General features: G+C 51.4%; 1 protein-coding gene across 2 annotated transcripts; it reads right to left on the reverse strand.

The window, feature by feature from the left end:
• Positions 1-143: 143 nt before the first annotated feature.
• Positions 144-17,418, reverse strand: LOC126045526 (centrosome-associated protein CEP250-like). 2 transcript variants are annotated; one of them, XM_049816817.1, is made up of 17 exons: positions 17,038-17,418; positions 16,326-16,382; positions 15,518-15,600; positions 14,778-14,943; positions 13,925-14,031; positions 12,647-12,874; positions 11,986-12,130; positions 11,555-11,701; positions 11,134-11,364; positions 9,359-9,552; positions 6,993-7,120; positions 6,618-6,787; positions 5,625-5,804; positions 2,363-4,882; positions 1,451-1,606; positions 910-1,017; positions 144-742 (listed from the first exon to the last, which is right to left on the reverse strand). In XM_049816817.1, the coding sequence occupies exons 1-17, from the start codon at positions 17,134-17,136 to the stop codon at positions 491-493; spliced, it is 4,971 nt and encodes a 1,656-aa protein (XP_049672774.1). In that variant the 5' UTR covers positions 17,137-17,418; the 3' UTR covers positions 144-490. The 2 variants fall into 2 exon arrangements, with proteins under 2 accessions (XP_049672774.1, XP_049672775.1); XM_049816818.1 differs by lacking the exons at positions 16,326-16,382; positions 17,038-17,418 and having other exon boundaries at positions 146-742; positions 15,392-15,598.
• Positions 17,419-17,512: the final 94 nt, after the last annotated feature.

Genomic DNA, 17,512 nt, shown 5'->3' on the forward strand with positions numbered 1-17,512 from the left:
ACTTTACTCGCATAAATCTTACAAGCATTTTGCCCTGAACGTCTGTGAAGATTCACCTCCTCCGGGAGGCCAGGGCGTACCAGACGCTTAAAAGCACATGGAGGAGGAGCCTGGCGACTGCTGCTACTGCCAGTACCGCTGTCAAGGGATGCGCTAGGGTTCAGGAGCTGGGATGTACACTCTTGCACTGATAAAACAAGCGTCCACGCTGTGCTTAGGTCTCCAACTCGGCCCGATACTGGGATCGTGATCAGCACAGCATAGCAATAGGAGACTAACGGTTGCCCGAAGGCTGTAAGCTCTGGCGCTGCCTCAGACCCCTGGAGCTCTGATCGAGTGCAAGCTCTACCGTTAACGGAGTCAAGGGAAAATGGAAGCCGTCAACAAGATGAGTAAGACTCAAGGGGAACATCCTTAGAATCTTCTCTATATTCAGGCGAGTGCCAGTTCTCTGAATTTCCTCCAATCCCTCTCCCACCACGCCTGACCTCTAGGCAAGCCAGAGCCTAGACCTAGGTGCATGACGTTGTTTGGCCATGGCCAACAGATGTGTCTGACTGACTGGGTATTTCCACTGCCTGGTGTACTCACTTCCCGACAGCCAAACAAAACTCGGGCTGTAGCATCGTGCAAAGCTGTGCCCCTCAGTACAGCCACGGCAGCTTTTGACGAGAGCCTTCCCACTCCTCACCTGGTTCTGCAACTCAGCTAATCGACGACTGCAGCGAGCGTGAGACTCCTCCTGTGAAGAAAATGCAAGGATTTCCTTTTGGTCTCCAGTTTGGCCAGGGCCATGGTCTACGTTCCACTTCTCTTGGGTCTATGCTGGGGGGATGCTGCCACTGGGATTTGCCACTGTTCCTCTGTACGGCCAGACCCTCCTCCCACCAAGGAAGATTCTGTTCTCACCTGTCTAGAAGCAGCCATCTTGTGCTGGTCAGAGAGCGAAAATCCGCACGCATCCGGCAGCGACCGACCACTGTGATATCTCTTCAGTCTCCTCCGTTCGCGTTCCACCTGCACGTTGGTGATAGGAGAAAGGGTGACAGAAACCTGCCACCAAACAAGGAGCAAAAGGAGCTCTGGACATCATGGCAAGGAGATTTCTGCTCTGCTCAGAGGCTGTTAATTGCCCCAGAGAACGCTGCGGGCAAAAAGCACTCAAAGTAGGCTATGGAAGAGAAAGAGCAAGAGGAAACAGGTCCTGACACAAGAGTGTCAAATGTGCGTGTATGGGGACACTGGGGCAAGAAGGCTGGGACCGGAGCGAATGCGCATTTGTGAAGGCAACGGGGTGCCAGAAGAGAGAGCAAATACAAAAGCGTGTGTCCACAGGGGGAAGCGGGAGAGGGAAGGAAACAAGCAGAGGACTCCAAAGTGCTGTCTGTGGAAATGTGGTGTGATCCAGAGGACCGTGAGGCTTTGCAGAGGCAGTGAAAGCCTGTTTTACCTGCTCGAGAGTCCTCCTGAGCTCAGCATTGAGTTGCTTCAGCTCCGCCTTCTCCAGTTCCAGCCTTGCAACTGCTCGCTGCAGACATTCCAGCTGCTGTGACAGGAGTCTCTTCTCCGAGAGCCATGATAGCTGCTCCCCTTCTGCAATAGCCTGCTGGGCATACAGAGAGGAGTTTATGTTGAGCTGGTGCCCCATAAGGGTTAGGAGGGACAGAATCGACAAGTCGGGGAGAGTGACCGGACTCGGGAATGGACAGTGCCAAGTCCCTTCTGCTCCTCCGGGTTGACGGGCCAAAACAACACACTCTCTTCCTAGGGGCCCTCCTCCCGATCGCCGTGGGGAAATCCACACAGATTTGCCTTCCGACTTTTTGGACCGCAGCACAAGTACATCCTGAATGCGCAATGAAGCCCTTCACCTGATCAGGCAACGGTACGAATGCCGTTATTTTTAATACACTGGAAAAGCTGTACCTCCAAAATCGACATCTCTGAAAGCACCGTCAGCGCAGCTGCTGTGCAACTATCGTTACAAAATTCTGCTAAGGCTAGTCCCTTACTTTGGTCAACTGTGCCCCTTCCTTTCCATGCCAAACCCCAACCGCGACACGTTGGCTAAGCTTGCCTACGCAGGAGAGAACCAATTACCCATCCCCAACGTTTGGGCTTGGGGTAACTCTAACAGCAAGCTCCGTAGTTCTTTCAGTAGTTCGGGGGCTGACAGAAAACATGTCAGCAGGGGAATGCCTTGAGCTACGCAGACAGGCAAGCCTGCTGGCTACAACCGCAGTTTCTTTGGCCAAGCAGGTCATGTATTTATGGGACTACATATTCCCGTATCTTTATGGGCATCATCCTTAGAATCCTTTATAGACATTTTAGTTGACTGATGATCAGTCACACTACCTACCTGATGATGAAACCGGTCCGTGTCCCTCTCCGAAACCATGCTCTGCAGGATGGCTATTTCTTCCCTCAGAGTCCCATTGGCCATTTCACTCTTGGTAAGGGCAAGAGTCAGTGCTTGTGCCTTCTCTTTCCATTTGACTTCTCTGCTCTCGGTCTGCTTCAAAACAGCAATCGTGCGCTCCAATTCTTCCCCCTTGGCTTTCCGCTCATCCTCCAGTTGTTGCGTTAGCTCCTTCTGTCTTTGCAAGGAACGGTCTCTCTCCTGGAGAACTCGCCTCTTCTCTGCTTCCTCTTCCTCCCATTTCTGGAGTTTCTGGATTTGTTTCTGCAGGGTCTCTCCGCCATCCTTCCATCGCAAAGCTGATGTTAATTGTTTCAAGAGCTCGCTCTGCCTCCTAAGCTCTTGTTCTCTCTCTCTCAGAGTCTTCTCTAAGTACCCGACTCTGTCTCTGTGGTTCTTGATCTCTTCATCCTTCTTTGTCAGAGTCGGCTGAACATGCTGGAGATCTTCCCGAAGAGCTCTTACTTCCTCTTTTAACTCTTTTAGTTCACCTTCAGCCTTGGCCTCTTGCTCCTTCTCACGCAAGGCTTCTTCCAGGAGCTTCTCTCGCTCTCTGCCATGCCTAACCTCTTCATTCTCCTTGGTTAGCCTCAGCTGGAGATTCTGCAAGGTCTTCAGTTCTTCTTCTTGGCGCTGGAGTTTTTGCATGAGAGTTTCATTGTCTTCATCTCTCTTCCTCACCGCTTGCTCAAGCAGATCCACTTGCTGCTGGCATGACGTTAGCGCTACTTTCGTGCTTTCTTCACGAAGCCGGAACATGTTCATTTGCTCGGTCTGCCTGAGGAACTCCGAGTGGTTCTCCTTCAAGATTTGGCTCATTTTGTCTAGATCCTGCTCTAGACTCTTGGCCCGCTTGCCTTCTAACTCCTTCTGCTCTCGAAGCTCCTGGACGTGCTCTTGCAAAGACACTATCTCTTGATCTCTCGCTTCTAGAGAAGATTCAGCGTATTCTAGTTTTTGCTGTATGGCTTCGGTCTGCATCGCTGCCTCCTCCTCTTGCTGTTGAAGCTTAGCGATAGCTTCCTCCAGAACCTCTACCTTTTCCTCTCTTTCTTTCAGAGTCAGCTTTGTTGCTTGGAGATTTGTTTGCTCAGCTTCATGCCTTTCCTCCTTTTCCTTCCACGCCTCACATTGCTTTCTAAGGGATAGAATTTCGTGTTCTTTTTCCTTCAGTGCCACTTGAAGCTGCTGCAGAATTTCCTTCTGCTGTCCAGAGTCTCGCTCTTGTTTTTGGAAGGTCTCAATCAGTTCCTTCTGAGATTCAATCATTAAATCCTTTTCTTTCAGTACTGCTGTAGTGTATTCTAAGTCTCTGTGCAAGACATTCATCTGTTCTTCTGTTTTCTCCGCGTAGCTCCTTGCTTGTTGCTTTTGGATGTCTAGGAGTCTGTCCTTTTCTTTTAAGGCTCCTAAGGTCTGCTCCAGTTGGTCGCGGACAGTCCTTAACTGCATTTCCATGACTTCTTCAGCTTCCCGGATTTGCTTTTGTTGTGACTCAAGCTCTTGATCCTTTTCGGATAAAGACAGGGTCATCTTTTCTAGTGTACCACGAAGCTCTTGCAGGTAGCCCTCTTGCTGTTCCTTGTACTGCTGCAAGAGTCTTAACTGATCCCTTTGAGAATCACACTCGCTCTCTCTGTCCTTAAGAACTGCCCTCAGGTGTCCAAGGCTCGCGTGCAGAGATTTCACCTGTTCTCTCTCCATTTCCAGCGCTTGGATCTGCTGAGTCAGAGACTGCAGCTCCAAATTCTTCTCCTTCAAGTTTCCTTTCATATGATCAAGATCCACCTGCAGATTTCTCACTTGTGATGCACCGTCTCGTTCTAGAGTCATTATTTTCCCCTCCTGGAATCGTATCTCCTGGTCTCTCTCCTCCAGCTCTTTGCTCATCTTGCTGACAGCAGTCCTCTGCAGTTCTCGCTGCTTCTCCAGCTCCCGTATCTGTTCTTGCTGGGATCCGATCTCCCGGTCTCTCTCCTCCAGCTCTTTGCTCATCTTGCTGACAGCAGTCCTCAGCATTTCTTGCTGCTTCTCCAGCTCCTGTAGCTGTTCTTGCTGGGATTCAACCTTCTGGTTTTTCTCTGTTATGTCCTTGATAACCTCACTGACAGTGGTTTCATGCATTTCTTTCTGGTTCTCCAGCATTCTCATCTGTTCCTGGTACAACTTCATTTCTCCCTCCCACTCTGACAGGATGGCAGTCATATGAGTGAGACTCTCCTGCAAAGCTTGTCTCTGTGCTGCCTCTTTTTGGAGCATCTGGATTTTCTCCCGCTGCGTTTCCACTTCCTCGTTTTTGATTTTTAAGACAGACAATGTAGTTTGAAGTTCTTGTTCAAGGCAGCGATTCCTATCTGTTGCTGCATTTGCTCGGGTTTCGGAGGCTGTGACCGAGTCCTGAAGAAGTTTCATCTCCCGTACCAGTTCTTCTTTAACTGCTCGCAGTCTGTCCCGTTCCTGCTGCAAAACAGTGACAAAGAGGTTCAATAATTCCACCCACGTATGTTTGCTTGTCGTACTAGATTTGAACTCCTGCTTCAGTGGCTGCCCCCTCCCTCCCTGCCTCTCGGGACATTGTAAGACCTTTCCCGCGCCAACCCCCTTTCGGTTGCGTCTTTCCCAGCTTACTCGGCCAGTCCCGTCTTCCTTTTTGCCCTTCTCCGAACCTCTTCTAGCTCTAGTGTGTTCTTTTGGGGAGGAGCTGCCAGAACTGCAGCCAGGATTTAAAGTCCAGACTAACCATGATTTAGGCAGTGGCACGATGATGTTCTCTCTGATAGGGAGGGAGGAAGGGAAGACAGAACAACCCCGTTGTTGGGGTTGGGCGTTGGGGGGGTTTTTTGGACCTCTACCGTGTAGAGTTTTCAGGGTACCATCCTCTAGAACACCACTGTGCCCTCTTGAAGGAGCAGTGGTCAGACCACAGACACAGTTACAGTGTTCATGTTCTCTTCAGGCTGCAACGCGCTTCCTGCCTTTCTTAAACCTACACTGGGGTAGCCTCTCGCATTACAGGCCCTGTCCCTCACGGCACAAAGGTCTCACGGCTGCCAAGGCATCGCTCCTCTTTACAAAGGGGTATCTAAGAGACGCTTCTACCCAGACGGACGGTGTCCAGAGAAGCACTGCCAATAAGGAGCCCAGAAGAGTAAAAAAAAAACAACAAAAAAACCCACACGAATTCTCCTTTCACAGTCTTTACCTCTTGCTTGGCACTTTCCACTCTCGTCCGTTCCTCCTCTTGTTGAGCTTGCATGGTAGCAACTTTCTGCTTCATATCAAACAGCTTCTTCTCGTGCTCCCTTTCCGTCTCTGCCTTCTCCTTTTCCCACTGCTCTAGCATCTCCTGTAGCTCTGAATGGTGCCCTTCCCGCTCGCTTGCCTGATGAGGGGAGAAAAAGACTTCAGGATGGAGTCCCAGCCAAGCTTCTCAAAAAAATGGGAAGCTTCATCCCTCCCACAAACCCCCACCTCGACAGCGCACAGTAGTGGCTTTGTGCCCTCCACAAATCATGTCGGATCAAGGAACTTAAAAGGAGGGTCAGCTGGTGGAAGAAGAGGAGATGTTACCTTCCCCTCTCTGGCGGCTGCCTGTTTCCTAGCACCTCTCGCCTATGGGATTTCTCTCTAGTCTCAGAGTCTCTATTTTCAAAGCTCAACTCCATTCTCATCAAGGAAAAGATGCAGATGGACTGCAGGGTGAGAAAGAGGCCAGCACCCCGATGCCCGAGTCACAAGACGGGCCACGAACTCACGTACCAGGAACAAGGGGCTGTTCTATCTGTTCTGTATGCTTTAAGCCCAAAGATAACACCTCTGTCAACCATGAAAGGACAGAAAGAAAGGAACAAAGTTCCCGCGACTCCAGTTGGCAGGAAAGTTAGGACTCCGCTTCACGGTAGACAGGAGTCTGCTAAGATCCTACCCCTTTACTGCCATGCCTTGGGTGGGGACCACCCAACCTTCTCAACTCGTCTTAGGCCCACACGGAATCCGTGGCTTGCATTTACTGTCCCGGCATAGTCCCATAGGTCCTCACGTGCTTTCAAGTGCGAGCCGTTGGCTCTGCTGCCTGGCCTAGCAACGTGTGGCCTATGACAGACGCTTGCTGCCATTTCACATGCTCAGGCTATTATTCTTCTAAAGCCAGCCCACAAAGCTTGCCTCAAGAATTCAGAAGCATATTGTTTCCTACCAGCTCTTGCCGGAGCTTGTTTATTTCCACTTCGTGAGCCGTTTCCCGAAGTTTCAGGGTATCGTTATACTGCTCTTCTGTCCGCAAGAGCTGTTGCGCCATGTTTTCCCGTTCCTGCTTCATGAGAGATCTCTCTGCTTCCAGCTCACATTGAAGGCACTTCACTTCCCCTGCAAACGTGGCAAATGGCAAGATTCAGGGCCTACACAAACAGCGGTTCTGACTTCACTAACCTTAAGCCATTTGAATTTCAGTGTCGGAGGGATCTGTCCCCAGCTCCTGCGCTCCTTAGAAGCACTGCACACAGAGAGCTATTTTTATGCCATCCTCCCTAGGCAGGGGGATCACCAGAAACAAAGCACACGAGGCTCTCACCTTGTATCACCTCCTTGGCCTGCCTGACTGTCTGAAGTTGGATTACAAGCTGACTCCTGGCGATCTCCAGCTGAGATAAGCGCTGCTGAGCCTCAAGCAGGCTGGATTCCAGGGTCTCCCTCCCGCACCTACAAGACGCCAATACGGAGAGAAAGGAGTTTCTTGCTCCTGACGCCCACAGGGAGCTAGTCCAGTAGGAACTGGTTCAAGATCCCTACCCCTCAGTACGGAAAATGGGTTGCGTGGAAACTGGGATACAGAAGGCATATTTCTGCCATTTAAAAGAGCAAGGCAGGCCCCTCTGAGGGAATGCCCAGGCTTTCCTTATGACCTAGCGTAACACAGAAAGCCCAGCCAAATTTGATCTCCACAGGCAAATCTTAAATTGCTATTGTCTGATCTATGACACACGGGTAGCTGCGCTCACCAAGTCTGTGGCAGCAAGCAAAAGCCCAGCCTCTGCTCACAGCCCTTTGCTCATCATCACTTCCAGGTTGCTCTGCAGGGGCACAGAGTAAGAGGATCTCCCTGGCTGACTCGTGACTTTTTGATGCTGTTCGTAGTGTACGTACAGGGAGGTGATCTTCCAGACTCCCTATATTTCAAAGGGACTAAAGCAATACATCAGATCCTATAGTAAAATCTCATGCTTGTAAGCAGCATTTGTAAGAAATCTGAACTAGATTTTACCTGAACAAGGACTACCTGAAAGGAGAGACAGGTAGCCTTCAGTTTAAACTCTTGGAAGTTCACGAGAAAAACTGGCTACTTTTCTCTAAGCGTTGCTAACGAAGCAGGCAGTAGCCCAAACGACTTGCCGCTCTTTAAAATGGAAGTTGTAGTACTGCGGAGGCAAATTGTTACATCCACAGCCTTCAACCAACTGCTACGTATGACACACAGGATTCTGCAACCAGGAGCTGAAGTTGCCTCCCTGATCTAACACGGCGTCCGGTGTGCCAGGTTCCTACCATACACAGCACTGCCTCACTAGAACAGGCGTGCAACCAGGATAACATCCTTCAGGGTAAAGGGGCACCCGAGTGGTACAGCAATAAGACCCACAACAGTAGGATTTCACTGCTCTGATGGACGATGGAGGGTCTATCTTCAAGAAGGAGAACGAGCACATATTTCTGACTACGCCAATCTCTGGCAGTCCAGAGTAAATATGCTCCATTTTAAGGATAAATCAAAGTCAGTCTCTAAACCAGAACAGAGAAGATAAAGAGTCCAAAACTGTGACGACAACAACAGGCTCTTAAGAACAACATCTGGCAAGAATAGTTGCTGCAGCCCAATAATTGACAGAACATAATTCAGCTGGATCAAATAAGAGGAGCTGGAGCTCAGAAGCAGCAGCAGCTCTCAAGAAACAGACCGAGTCAAAATGGTGTTTATCAGCCTTGCTAACAACATACTCTGGAGTGGTAAGGCGTAAAAGTCAAGAAGCATGACAAACAACCTCTCATTTGTACAGCTCTGCAAGGTCAGGAGTCTTCTAAAAAAGACCTGAGAGGAGGACAAACCTCTCGATACGTTGGGCAGTTTGGGGTGGTTGGTTTTTTTTAAAAGCAGAACTTGTCACACGTGATCTTAGAAACCTGATCCAGCAGAAGGACAAAATCTTGTTCCTTCCCTGCATAAACTCCTCCATGATGTCTGTCTCAAAACAGCACGTGGTAAGGAGTACCGGACCCACACACCAATGATGGGCAACAATTCCCGCAGACTGGCGAGCATTCAAAAGAGGCTTCCCTGCTGCTGGTGTAACCAACTCTAGGTCCTGCACCACAGGTAACAAGAGTTAGACTAGAAAGAGTAGGCCCTCAAGATTTTCAGCACGAGCCTCTAGCTTCACCCTAAACGGCAGTGTCCTACTCGCCATGTCCGTACGTAATAGCCTTGAATTCTGAAGATCCCCTGTCAAACTACTGGATAAGGAAAGATCCAAGTTCAAACGTGCAGAACGAGAAACCAAAACCAGAAAGAAGCTTTGGGTTTCAGTAAACATCTGCATGGTTTAATTATTACTCAATGCAGAGCCAAGGTACCAGATACCGAGGAATTACGCTGGCTTGCTTTGGACTTCACACAGGAACGTGCAAGGGGGCATAAACATGAGCCCCAGGCTCAGGAGAGCTTTGTTAGCTTTAGCTGTCAGAAAAATAACATTCAAACCATGCTGTACTGGTTTGGGTTTTTGGTTGGGTTTTTTTGCTCGAGATTCTTTCATTTTCTGTCCATGGAAGGTGAAAACAGCTCAAAAGCATACAGGATGCAATGAAGCCTCGCGTAACGATTATCACCTCTATAATTACAGCCATTAAATAATCTCCTGCCTAGGGTCTCCCCCCTGCCTTTACCTGGCCTCTGCCAGCTGCTCTGCAAGGCCTCGTCTGTCCCGCTCCGTGGCTGCCAGTCGCGCCTCTAGGGCAGCCTTCTCGTGCGCCAGCAATTCCTTCTCTTTGGATACGTTGGCCAGTGCCTGCACTTGGCGAGAGGACTCCTGCCGCAACTGCTCCAGACCACTGCTAGCTGACTCTTGCTGGCGGTGAACCTGAAAGCGGGACAAAATACAGTTAGAGTCCTTTCTCTGGAGTTCTGTGCAGAGCCAGCCAGTGCCACTTCTGAATCAGCTAGAGGAGAGAGAGCTCCGGTACTCTGGCCTGAAAGTTTAAGAGCATCTGCTTCATACCGCCCTAACAGCCTGGGCTGCCAAAAGGCACTAGGGCTGTTAACCTGAAAGCCATGTGTAATAAGGCCCTACTGGGTTGCCTGGGACCAGGCGGCCCCTTCAGGACAAACGTACACACCCCAGACTACATCTTTTCACGCAAAAATACCACATCTTCCACAACTGCCACCTTGCAAACTAAAGTTCTATCAGAATCTATTCCAGTGCTGGAAATTTCCAGGAACCGTTGAGCAAGAGCAACTTTGCTCGCCGAACAAAGTGGAAATACACATGGTTTCTCCTTCTAGAAGAAGAAAAACCAACATCAAAGCGTCACCTTGTCGCAAAACACCACCACACACCTACTTCAGTGTGTACAGCAGTTGGATGCAACGAGGTGATCCTTGGCAGGGAAACAGCCCTCGTGGTGAGCAGTGTCATTCAGTGATTTACGGAAGTCCGGCTGGTGTGGCCAAAGAGACGGTAGACTCTACTTGGACAGTAGTTCATGTCAACAATACTGTTTACTTGTCTTACACAAACAAGTTGTCCAATAGACCTTGCTGGCATTCAAGCCTGAAGACTAACTGTCGTTTTTTGGCTTTCTTCTGCAGTGATGCCAATACACCTCTGACGGGTGTTTGCCAAACAGACCACGTACTCCAAAACTAAGACTGTCTAACAGAGAACAGACCATCAGACACAAACAATTCTCCTCTCAAAGTTACCCCCTAAGACCTAGGATTGTACATTATGAAACCGACACTGAAAGGATGGCAAACTCCCTAGTCTCCTCCAGCGATACAATTCTCCCAAGCTCTTTTTCCACTCTACCAAAACCAGTTAGTCCAGAGTAAACAGTCTTCTGTGATCACCTCTTTCTCAGCTTCTCCCTCAAAGCCTAAAGAGGATCTAGCAATTCAAAGCGGCACGTATGTCCTAAAATACAGTTTCAACAATTTCAGGATGTCATTCCCGTTGTTAGCAGTACAGGACAGCAGACGCTGACTTGCCCCTTTGTCCCGCCCTCCAGGACCCAACAAGCGGAGCTTGGAAAGTTGCAGACCTCACAACAAAAAGCGTAAATAGAAACATGCAGCCCCGGGGGTTTTTGGCCTCAGAAAATGGGTGAAGAGCTACCCTGTTTGCTTCTTTCGACGCATGTGAGAGTAGCAGCCTCACGCAGATTCGTGGGCAAGGCAAATCACCTCTCTGCAGCTTATCAAAAGCCAAAAAAGAGGCCAACACAGCCAGGTGGATTAAAGGAATCTCTAGAAGCAGAGAATTGCACAACAGCTCTGCAAGCCACCAACACATTTCCAGAAGGAAGTAAACAAGGCCGTCAGACCCCCAGCGCTACCAAGTGTCTCCTTGACAAAAAACACTGCAGAATCCAACAGATACAGCTTCACTGAGCCAAGCAGCCAAAAGCCCACCCAGAAAGCACCAGGTTTTTGGTCTCACCTCATTGAGTTTCTCTTGGGTTTCTGCCTTCTCCTCTGCCAGCATCCTCAGCTCTGCCTGCAGCCCCTCCTGTTGCTCCTCTGCTTTCTTCAGCAGCTGCTCCAGGTGGGCTTTCTCTGCGCTCAGCGCCTCATTTGCTCTTTCACACAAGTTCAGCTTCTCCTGGTCACAGATCTTTGCTCTCTCCATCTCGTCCACTTTGCCTGACAGAACGTCATGCTCTTGCTCCAGCTACAATCACAGAAGCACAGAGGAAATAAAATAACAGTAAGGTTTACTCTGTAGGAGCTTCGGCTTGGACAGGGAAAAGAGCAACGTTTCCACATTCAGACAGTCATACTGTCCGAAGGCAAGAAGGCTGAGAAGCAGCAGCAGCAGCTGGAGACAAACACCTGGCAAGATCTTTGACAACTCTGCTCACCTGCAAGACGAGTTTGTTCAGCTGCACTTTATCCAACGCAAGAGCTTCATTGATACTGCTCATGTTCGCTGCTGCAACCTGTAGATCGGCTATCTCAGCAGTCAGCTTATTCTGAGCCCCTGTCAACTCTGCTACTGACTGCTCTGCCTGCAGAGACAAAAGAACAACATGACAACAAAGACAGGAAAATCCCTGACCTCAAGCAGCAACTCCAGGTCCCCTGTTGTGTCTCTGACACGCTCCCAGTTCCGCGTTCCCAACAAGCACGTGGGCACTAACTACACCGGAGGGCCTCTGTGGTCCGATCACCATTTTCCAAGAAGGACAACAACATTGTCCCTGGCTTCTACTGCCAGAAACACCATCTGTGGTGGTCTTGCTATCACAACTGCCTCTCCCACAAGTGCTGCCTCGGAATAAGGTGACCATACCTTTTCCAGTGCCACGGTAAGCTCGTGTTTCTCTTGCTTCAGAAGATCCCTCTGAAGGTGCGATTCCTCCAGCATCTCTCTTGCGACTACCAACTCGCTCTGTAATAATGAGTGTTCTCCTTCAAGTGCAGCTAAGTCCTTCAGTCTATGAGAAGGGGAAAGACAAACAAGTTTTTAACGCAAACTCATAATCACAGGATGATTCAGGTTTGTATGTGTGATGTTGCAAAATGGCACTCCTTGCCCCAAAGGCCTTCTGCACTCAGTCTAGCGTGGAAACGGCAGTACGGAGGGGCTACGTTGCATATGATGGTCCTGTGCAAATTCCTCCCAACTCCTTTAGCACAGCCCTGGGTAGCAAAAGGGCTGTGCAAGAGACACAGCTCTCTTTACGCTCGTCTCCATTTCTCACCAAGAATCAGTTAACAGCAAAAACATTGTAATATGCCATCTCTTTTCCAGTCCTGCCTTCCTCACAAGAGCTTCTGTCTGTCAGACAGCTTTTTCTATCCGTTCTGTTGAAGGCAATAGTTTGACTAGGGACAGGAACAAGGCTGTGCAGAATGGGTGCGTTTTAAACGTGAACGCAGCCCATCCTATGAATCCAACAAGCACCCACAGAAGATAACGCTGCTAACAGCAAAGTTGAAAACACACTCACCTGTCCTGAAGCTCCTTCTTCTCCGGGTCCCCTTCGACTTGTAAGCGCATCACTTCCCAAGTCTTCTGGCTTATTTCCTCTCCCGCTTGCTGCTGTGCCTGATCCTCGAGGACAGGTCTACCCGGCGTAACGGGTGCCCAGGGCCGTACGCCACAGTTTAGGCGGGAGCAGTTTACAAGTATAGATCCAGAAAGCCTCATTTGCTCTGCCTTCAGCTCTGACAAATCTCTGAAGAAGAATCAAGAAAGAGGTAATGTTCACGCCACCATCTTTATCAGCTGGCTCGCTTCCGAAGCACGGCATTGCGCAACAGCAAAAGCCGGCAGGAAAGACGACATCTTCGCTGGGGACGAATCGTTCACCTGACACTTTGGGATCAGGACACATCTTGATCCTTGGGCAATGGGTCTATTTGATGGTTGAGGAACGCATCTATTTTCTCCCCAGAGAGAAGAGGAAATGTACGGAACAGCCAGAAGGCTTCGAGAATTAACTAGCGGGTCAGGCATACTCTACGCATTAAGGAAAGCTTATCACCAAAGGTGGTAAACGGCTGACGGTAACCCAGAGTTTGAAATTGCATGCTGACACCAGAAGAATTTACTCTTAGGCTACGCTATTTGTCTCTGCACAGAAGGCACCTGTGAGAAAGGAACCTCAGAGGGCCCAAGAACAAGAAAACAATCGTAAAAGGGAGGGATCAAACTAAGCAAAATCAATTGGAGAAATGTAATAGCAGGGTAGAGAAGCTATTCTTTCTCTCAACAGTGTTGGTACAGGAATAAGCGGATGCAAACTGACCAGGACAAACGTAGGCTGGAAATGAGAAGGAAAAAATAACTACATACATATTCATGAATGATCTTTCCATCGGGAGCAGTGGGAAAGGAAAGACAGTGAGATTTAAGGCAAATTTTAACCACTCTGTAACAGGGGGCCGCTCCACATGCTGCATGCATAGCTTTGGTGAGTCTCTCCCAACTCGCCCACATATGCCTGTGTCTGTGTTAATATGCCCAAACATCACCATAGCCAAGTTCACCTGTTCAGGGCCTCTGCATTGCTTATAGCCTGAGCCCCTCAGCGTTATCTGAAAACCAGCATCAAACAAAATGATTCGGAGTATAGCCTAAGGCATGCTTAATGCCATCGCTTCAGACTACCAAAGGAGAAATTGTATCTTTAGCCGCAGCTAGCGTAACATCAAGGCTCAAAAAGCAGCTGTGAAGGGAAGCTATGTTTTTTCTGCAACGAGATCTAGCCTTCACTTCTACTCACCGGTCAGTGGCAGTCTTCATTTCCAGGAAATGACAGCGGAAGGTGACCACCTGACGCCACAGGCTGAGTAGACGGCTGCGTTCACCCCTTAGGTAGCTGTCATAAAGCTAAACAGGCAAAGGCAAAAAGAAATGCCAATTCAGCCTTCGCTGTCGCTGTACAAGCCTTTCAGAGAGGAGAGGGTACAACCGTCATCACCGAGTCTCCTTTAAGAACTATTCCAACGGGGGGGGGTGGGGGTGGGGAGCATCAAGGACTGAAGAGCCACCACAGAGGCATCCTCAGTAGACCTGCCACCTGACTGCAAAGAAGGGAACAGCCACACTTCCCCTGCAGGAGCGGGTATCAACACAGCAAACCAATCGCGATTCATCATCTCGCCTTGCAGAGGTGTCTAACAGGCTCGGTGGAGGAAGACAAAAACAAGCCCCTCCGAGACCAGTGTCAGATTTGCTTACAACAGCCTATTAGTAAGGGAGGCCTGTCTTGTTCTTCTGTTGGCTACCCTGAATCCAAAAACACACAGACCTCTCTTCGGTCTCCACTGCTGCAGACAGAGATTTAGGAACTATTAAAAAACAGACGAGCGTTCATGTGTCACTGCCCTCCAGTGACCAGCAAGAGCAAGCATTTGCCTTTGAGAACGACCAGTACGGTCACAGCACGCGGGCATCTTCCATCACCACAATTTGCTGACACTCCTCCATCTCACACCCCTGTCTTCTGCTCATAAACACCAATACATCCTCAACGGTGCCACGACTTTCACACGGCAAGTTCTCTAGGCCAGAAATAAAACCCATTCTCATTCCACCCCAGCATCGCGTCCGACGTTCCCGTCGCCCAGCCTTACCTCACGTTCACTGCGCCACTCGCTCTCCTTCACTTCCAGCTCCTCCCGGGCCCTCATCCAATCCACCGTCAGTCTTCCAACATCTTCTTTAAGGGCTGAATTAACCGCATTCGCTTCATCGAGCTGTTCCTGCAGGAGAGTGTTCACTTCTGCCAGATTCTCACACCTTGGAAAGGGAGAAACAGCAACGAGGTCACTGAACGACTGCTATCCACAAGCAGCGTCTCCGTGATTTCCCAACTCCCTCAACACTGACTTTGTTGTCAAACTGAGAGGCCCTAAAAGTGCTTTCTAGGATTAACTAAGATCTCTCTGTGATGGCATGCTCATTTGCTTCTCCTTGCTTTAAGCCTTCTACTTCCACCTCCAATTTCGGTTTCCCCTTCTACTTTGACGATGCCCACAGTTCACGTCTTGCCTCCCCTTCGTGCTGTCTGATCACCGGATGCATCGCCTTTCTCTAGCACTCTCCTGACCCGCTCACCTACTGAACCACAGAATAATTTAGCCTGGAAAGGGACCTTTGGAAGTCACCCGGAATAACCCCCCCGCTCAAAACAGAGCCATTCAGCACACAACACTATTACTGCACCACAGAAAACAAGACTGTGGACCTTTCTGCTTTCAAAGCAGCTTGCCCAACTGCTCCCCTTGGGGAGACCAGGGAGCACTGACAGGTTTTCCCTCACTTCCACGAGCATCCAGGATACCAGGTATGAGGGAACGCTTCTTCCTTGTACCTCTGCTGCTCCTCTTCCACCCGAAGCAGTGCTTTCTCCAGGCTCTGGTCTTCTGTGGCTTCCCACCTGCCTGGAAGGGGTCCCTTCAGAAGAAAGGAAAAGTTTAGTCAAATTCTCGCCTTCCCTTCACTGCTGTTAGCATCCACCGCTTTCCGCTCCATTCGCTTGGGTAGCTCAGGAGCTCGTGGCTTCTTCCAGGCGTAACAGTGTCGTGACTATGGAGAGCAAGGGAGGGGAAGGGTGGTGCTCAATGCGAGCAGCTCTCCTCAGTCCCGCACTGTGGCACTCTCGCAGCTAGGTCTCCTTAGCTCACAACCGTGAGTGCTCTCTTCGACTTGAAGCCTGGGAACGCTCTCCTACTCTCCCACCCTTTGTTCTTCCTAGGTTTGCTTTAGCCGTGAAGCAGAAAGAAAAGCCCATAGCCGTATGCTGAACGCCAGCATTCTTGCCTTCCAAAATGCCACGTTTCAACCCGCTCTTTTTCAGAGACGGCCATAGAACCTAACAGGCAGTGTAGCCCTCTCCTGAGCCCTAGGACAAAATGTTACGCCAGCAATAAAGCACTCTTTCTCAAAACTAAACCCCCCCTCCACAGGGTTTCCTGCACCCGCATTTCTGGGACCACTGACTCCTCCAAGAACGGCAACTGGACAAAACACTCGCAGGCAAGCTTACAGCGCTTCTTTAAACCCTCAGGCAGCAAAATCTTGCTTCCCTCTGCCCTCTGCCATTGCTTTGGGGAGCTTGCTTTGGCCCGCGTTAACAAACGCTACCTACACGGTCTTTACTTGGCAACCTGCACACTCACCCCTCCTGCTGCCAGCTGCTGCTCCAACTCTCGACACCGAGTCCGGTACTGCAGTACCTGGACGGAGACATAGAATGAAGATGAGCGAATGAATGCAGCTTGTGACAGGCTCGGCTCCTCCTGCATTAGCTTTTCTCCAAGTCTTTACAGCCCAAGCACAGTGCGTTTCACAGCGCTGCCGATGCCGCCCACAAGAAGTCGTTACCATACAGGGAAGCTTCGCTTTATCTCCTGAGACGGGGCTTCTTTTCCACGTACTGCTACCTGCTCACCCTAAGAGCTGCCTGCCTCGGCCCGGGGCCGCCCCAAACCACCCCCGCCGGCTCGGCTCCTGCCTCTGGGACAGCCCCCTGCTAACGTGGCCCAACAAAGGCGCCTGCGAGCCGGGGGGCTGCTTTATTTCAGGACGGACAAGCCCTCACGAGAGGCTCGGCAGGGTGACAGCGGCAGGGCCAGGCGCCCAGCGGGACGGGCCGGGCCGGGCGGAGGAGGGCGGCTCCCGGGGCCTCCCCCGAGCTGCGGGCTCGGCGCCGTCCCGCCCGCGGCAGCGCCGGGGAACGCCCCGGGGAGGGCCCCGCTGGGGCCGCGCCTTCGCCCCCCGACATCGCCGAGGCCCCTCTCAGCGCTGCGCGGGCGGCCCGGGCACCCCGGCCCCGCCACCGCGGCCCGGCCCCGGGCAGCTCCCCGCCGGGCCGGCGCCCCCGCTCCTCACCTTCGCCTGCAGCTTCCGCACCAGCACCGCTTGCCGGTGCTGCGCCTCCTCCGAGCTCTGCAGCCGGCGCCGCAGGGAGGCCTGGCTCCGCGCCGCCATGCCCCCGCTCTCCAGCCGGGCTCCGCCGCCTGACGGGCCCCGCGGCGGGGGCTGCTCCGCGGCCTGCCCCGGCGGACCGCGCTCAGGCGCCTGCCGCGGCGGGCGCAGCGGCTCACCCTGCCGGCCGGGCGCGACCGGGAGAGCCGGGCTCGCTCTGTGGCGGCGCTTCGCTTCTCGCTTCTCGCTCTTCGCTCCTCGCTTCTCGCTCCTCGCTGAGGGTGCGGCGGCGGGCTGCGGTGCTGCCGCGGGGGAGAGGCCGCCCCGGCAGCCGCTCGCTCCAGCGCGTTCCGCTCAGAGACCGTTAAGGGCCCCGCAGAACGCTGGGGGCAAAAAGCGCCCCCGGTGCAGTCTGGGAGAGAAGGAGCGCGAGGAAAGC

This window comes from Accipiter gentilis, chromosome 14 (assembly GCF_929443795.1).
Source record: "Accipiter gentilis chromosome 14, bAccGen1.1, whole genome shotgun sequence".
In the NCBI taxonomy this organism is placed as follows: domain Eukaryota; kingdom Metazoa; phylum Chordata; class Aves; order Accipitriformes; family Accipitridae; genus Astur; species Astur gentilis.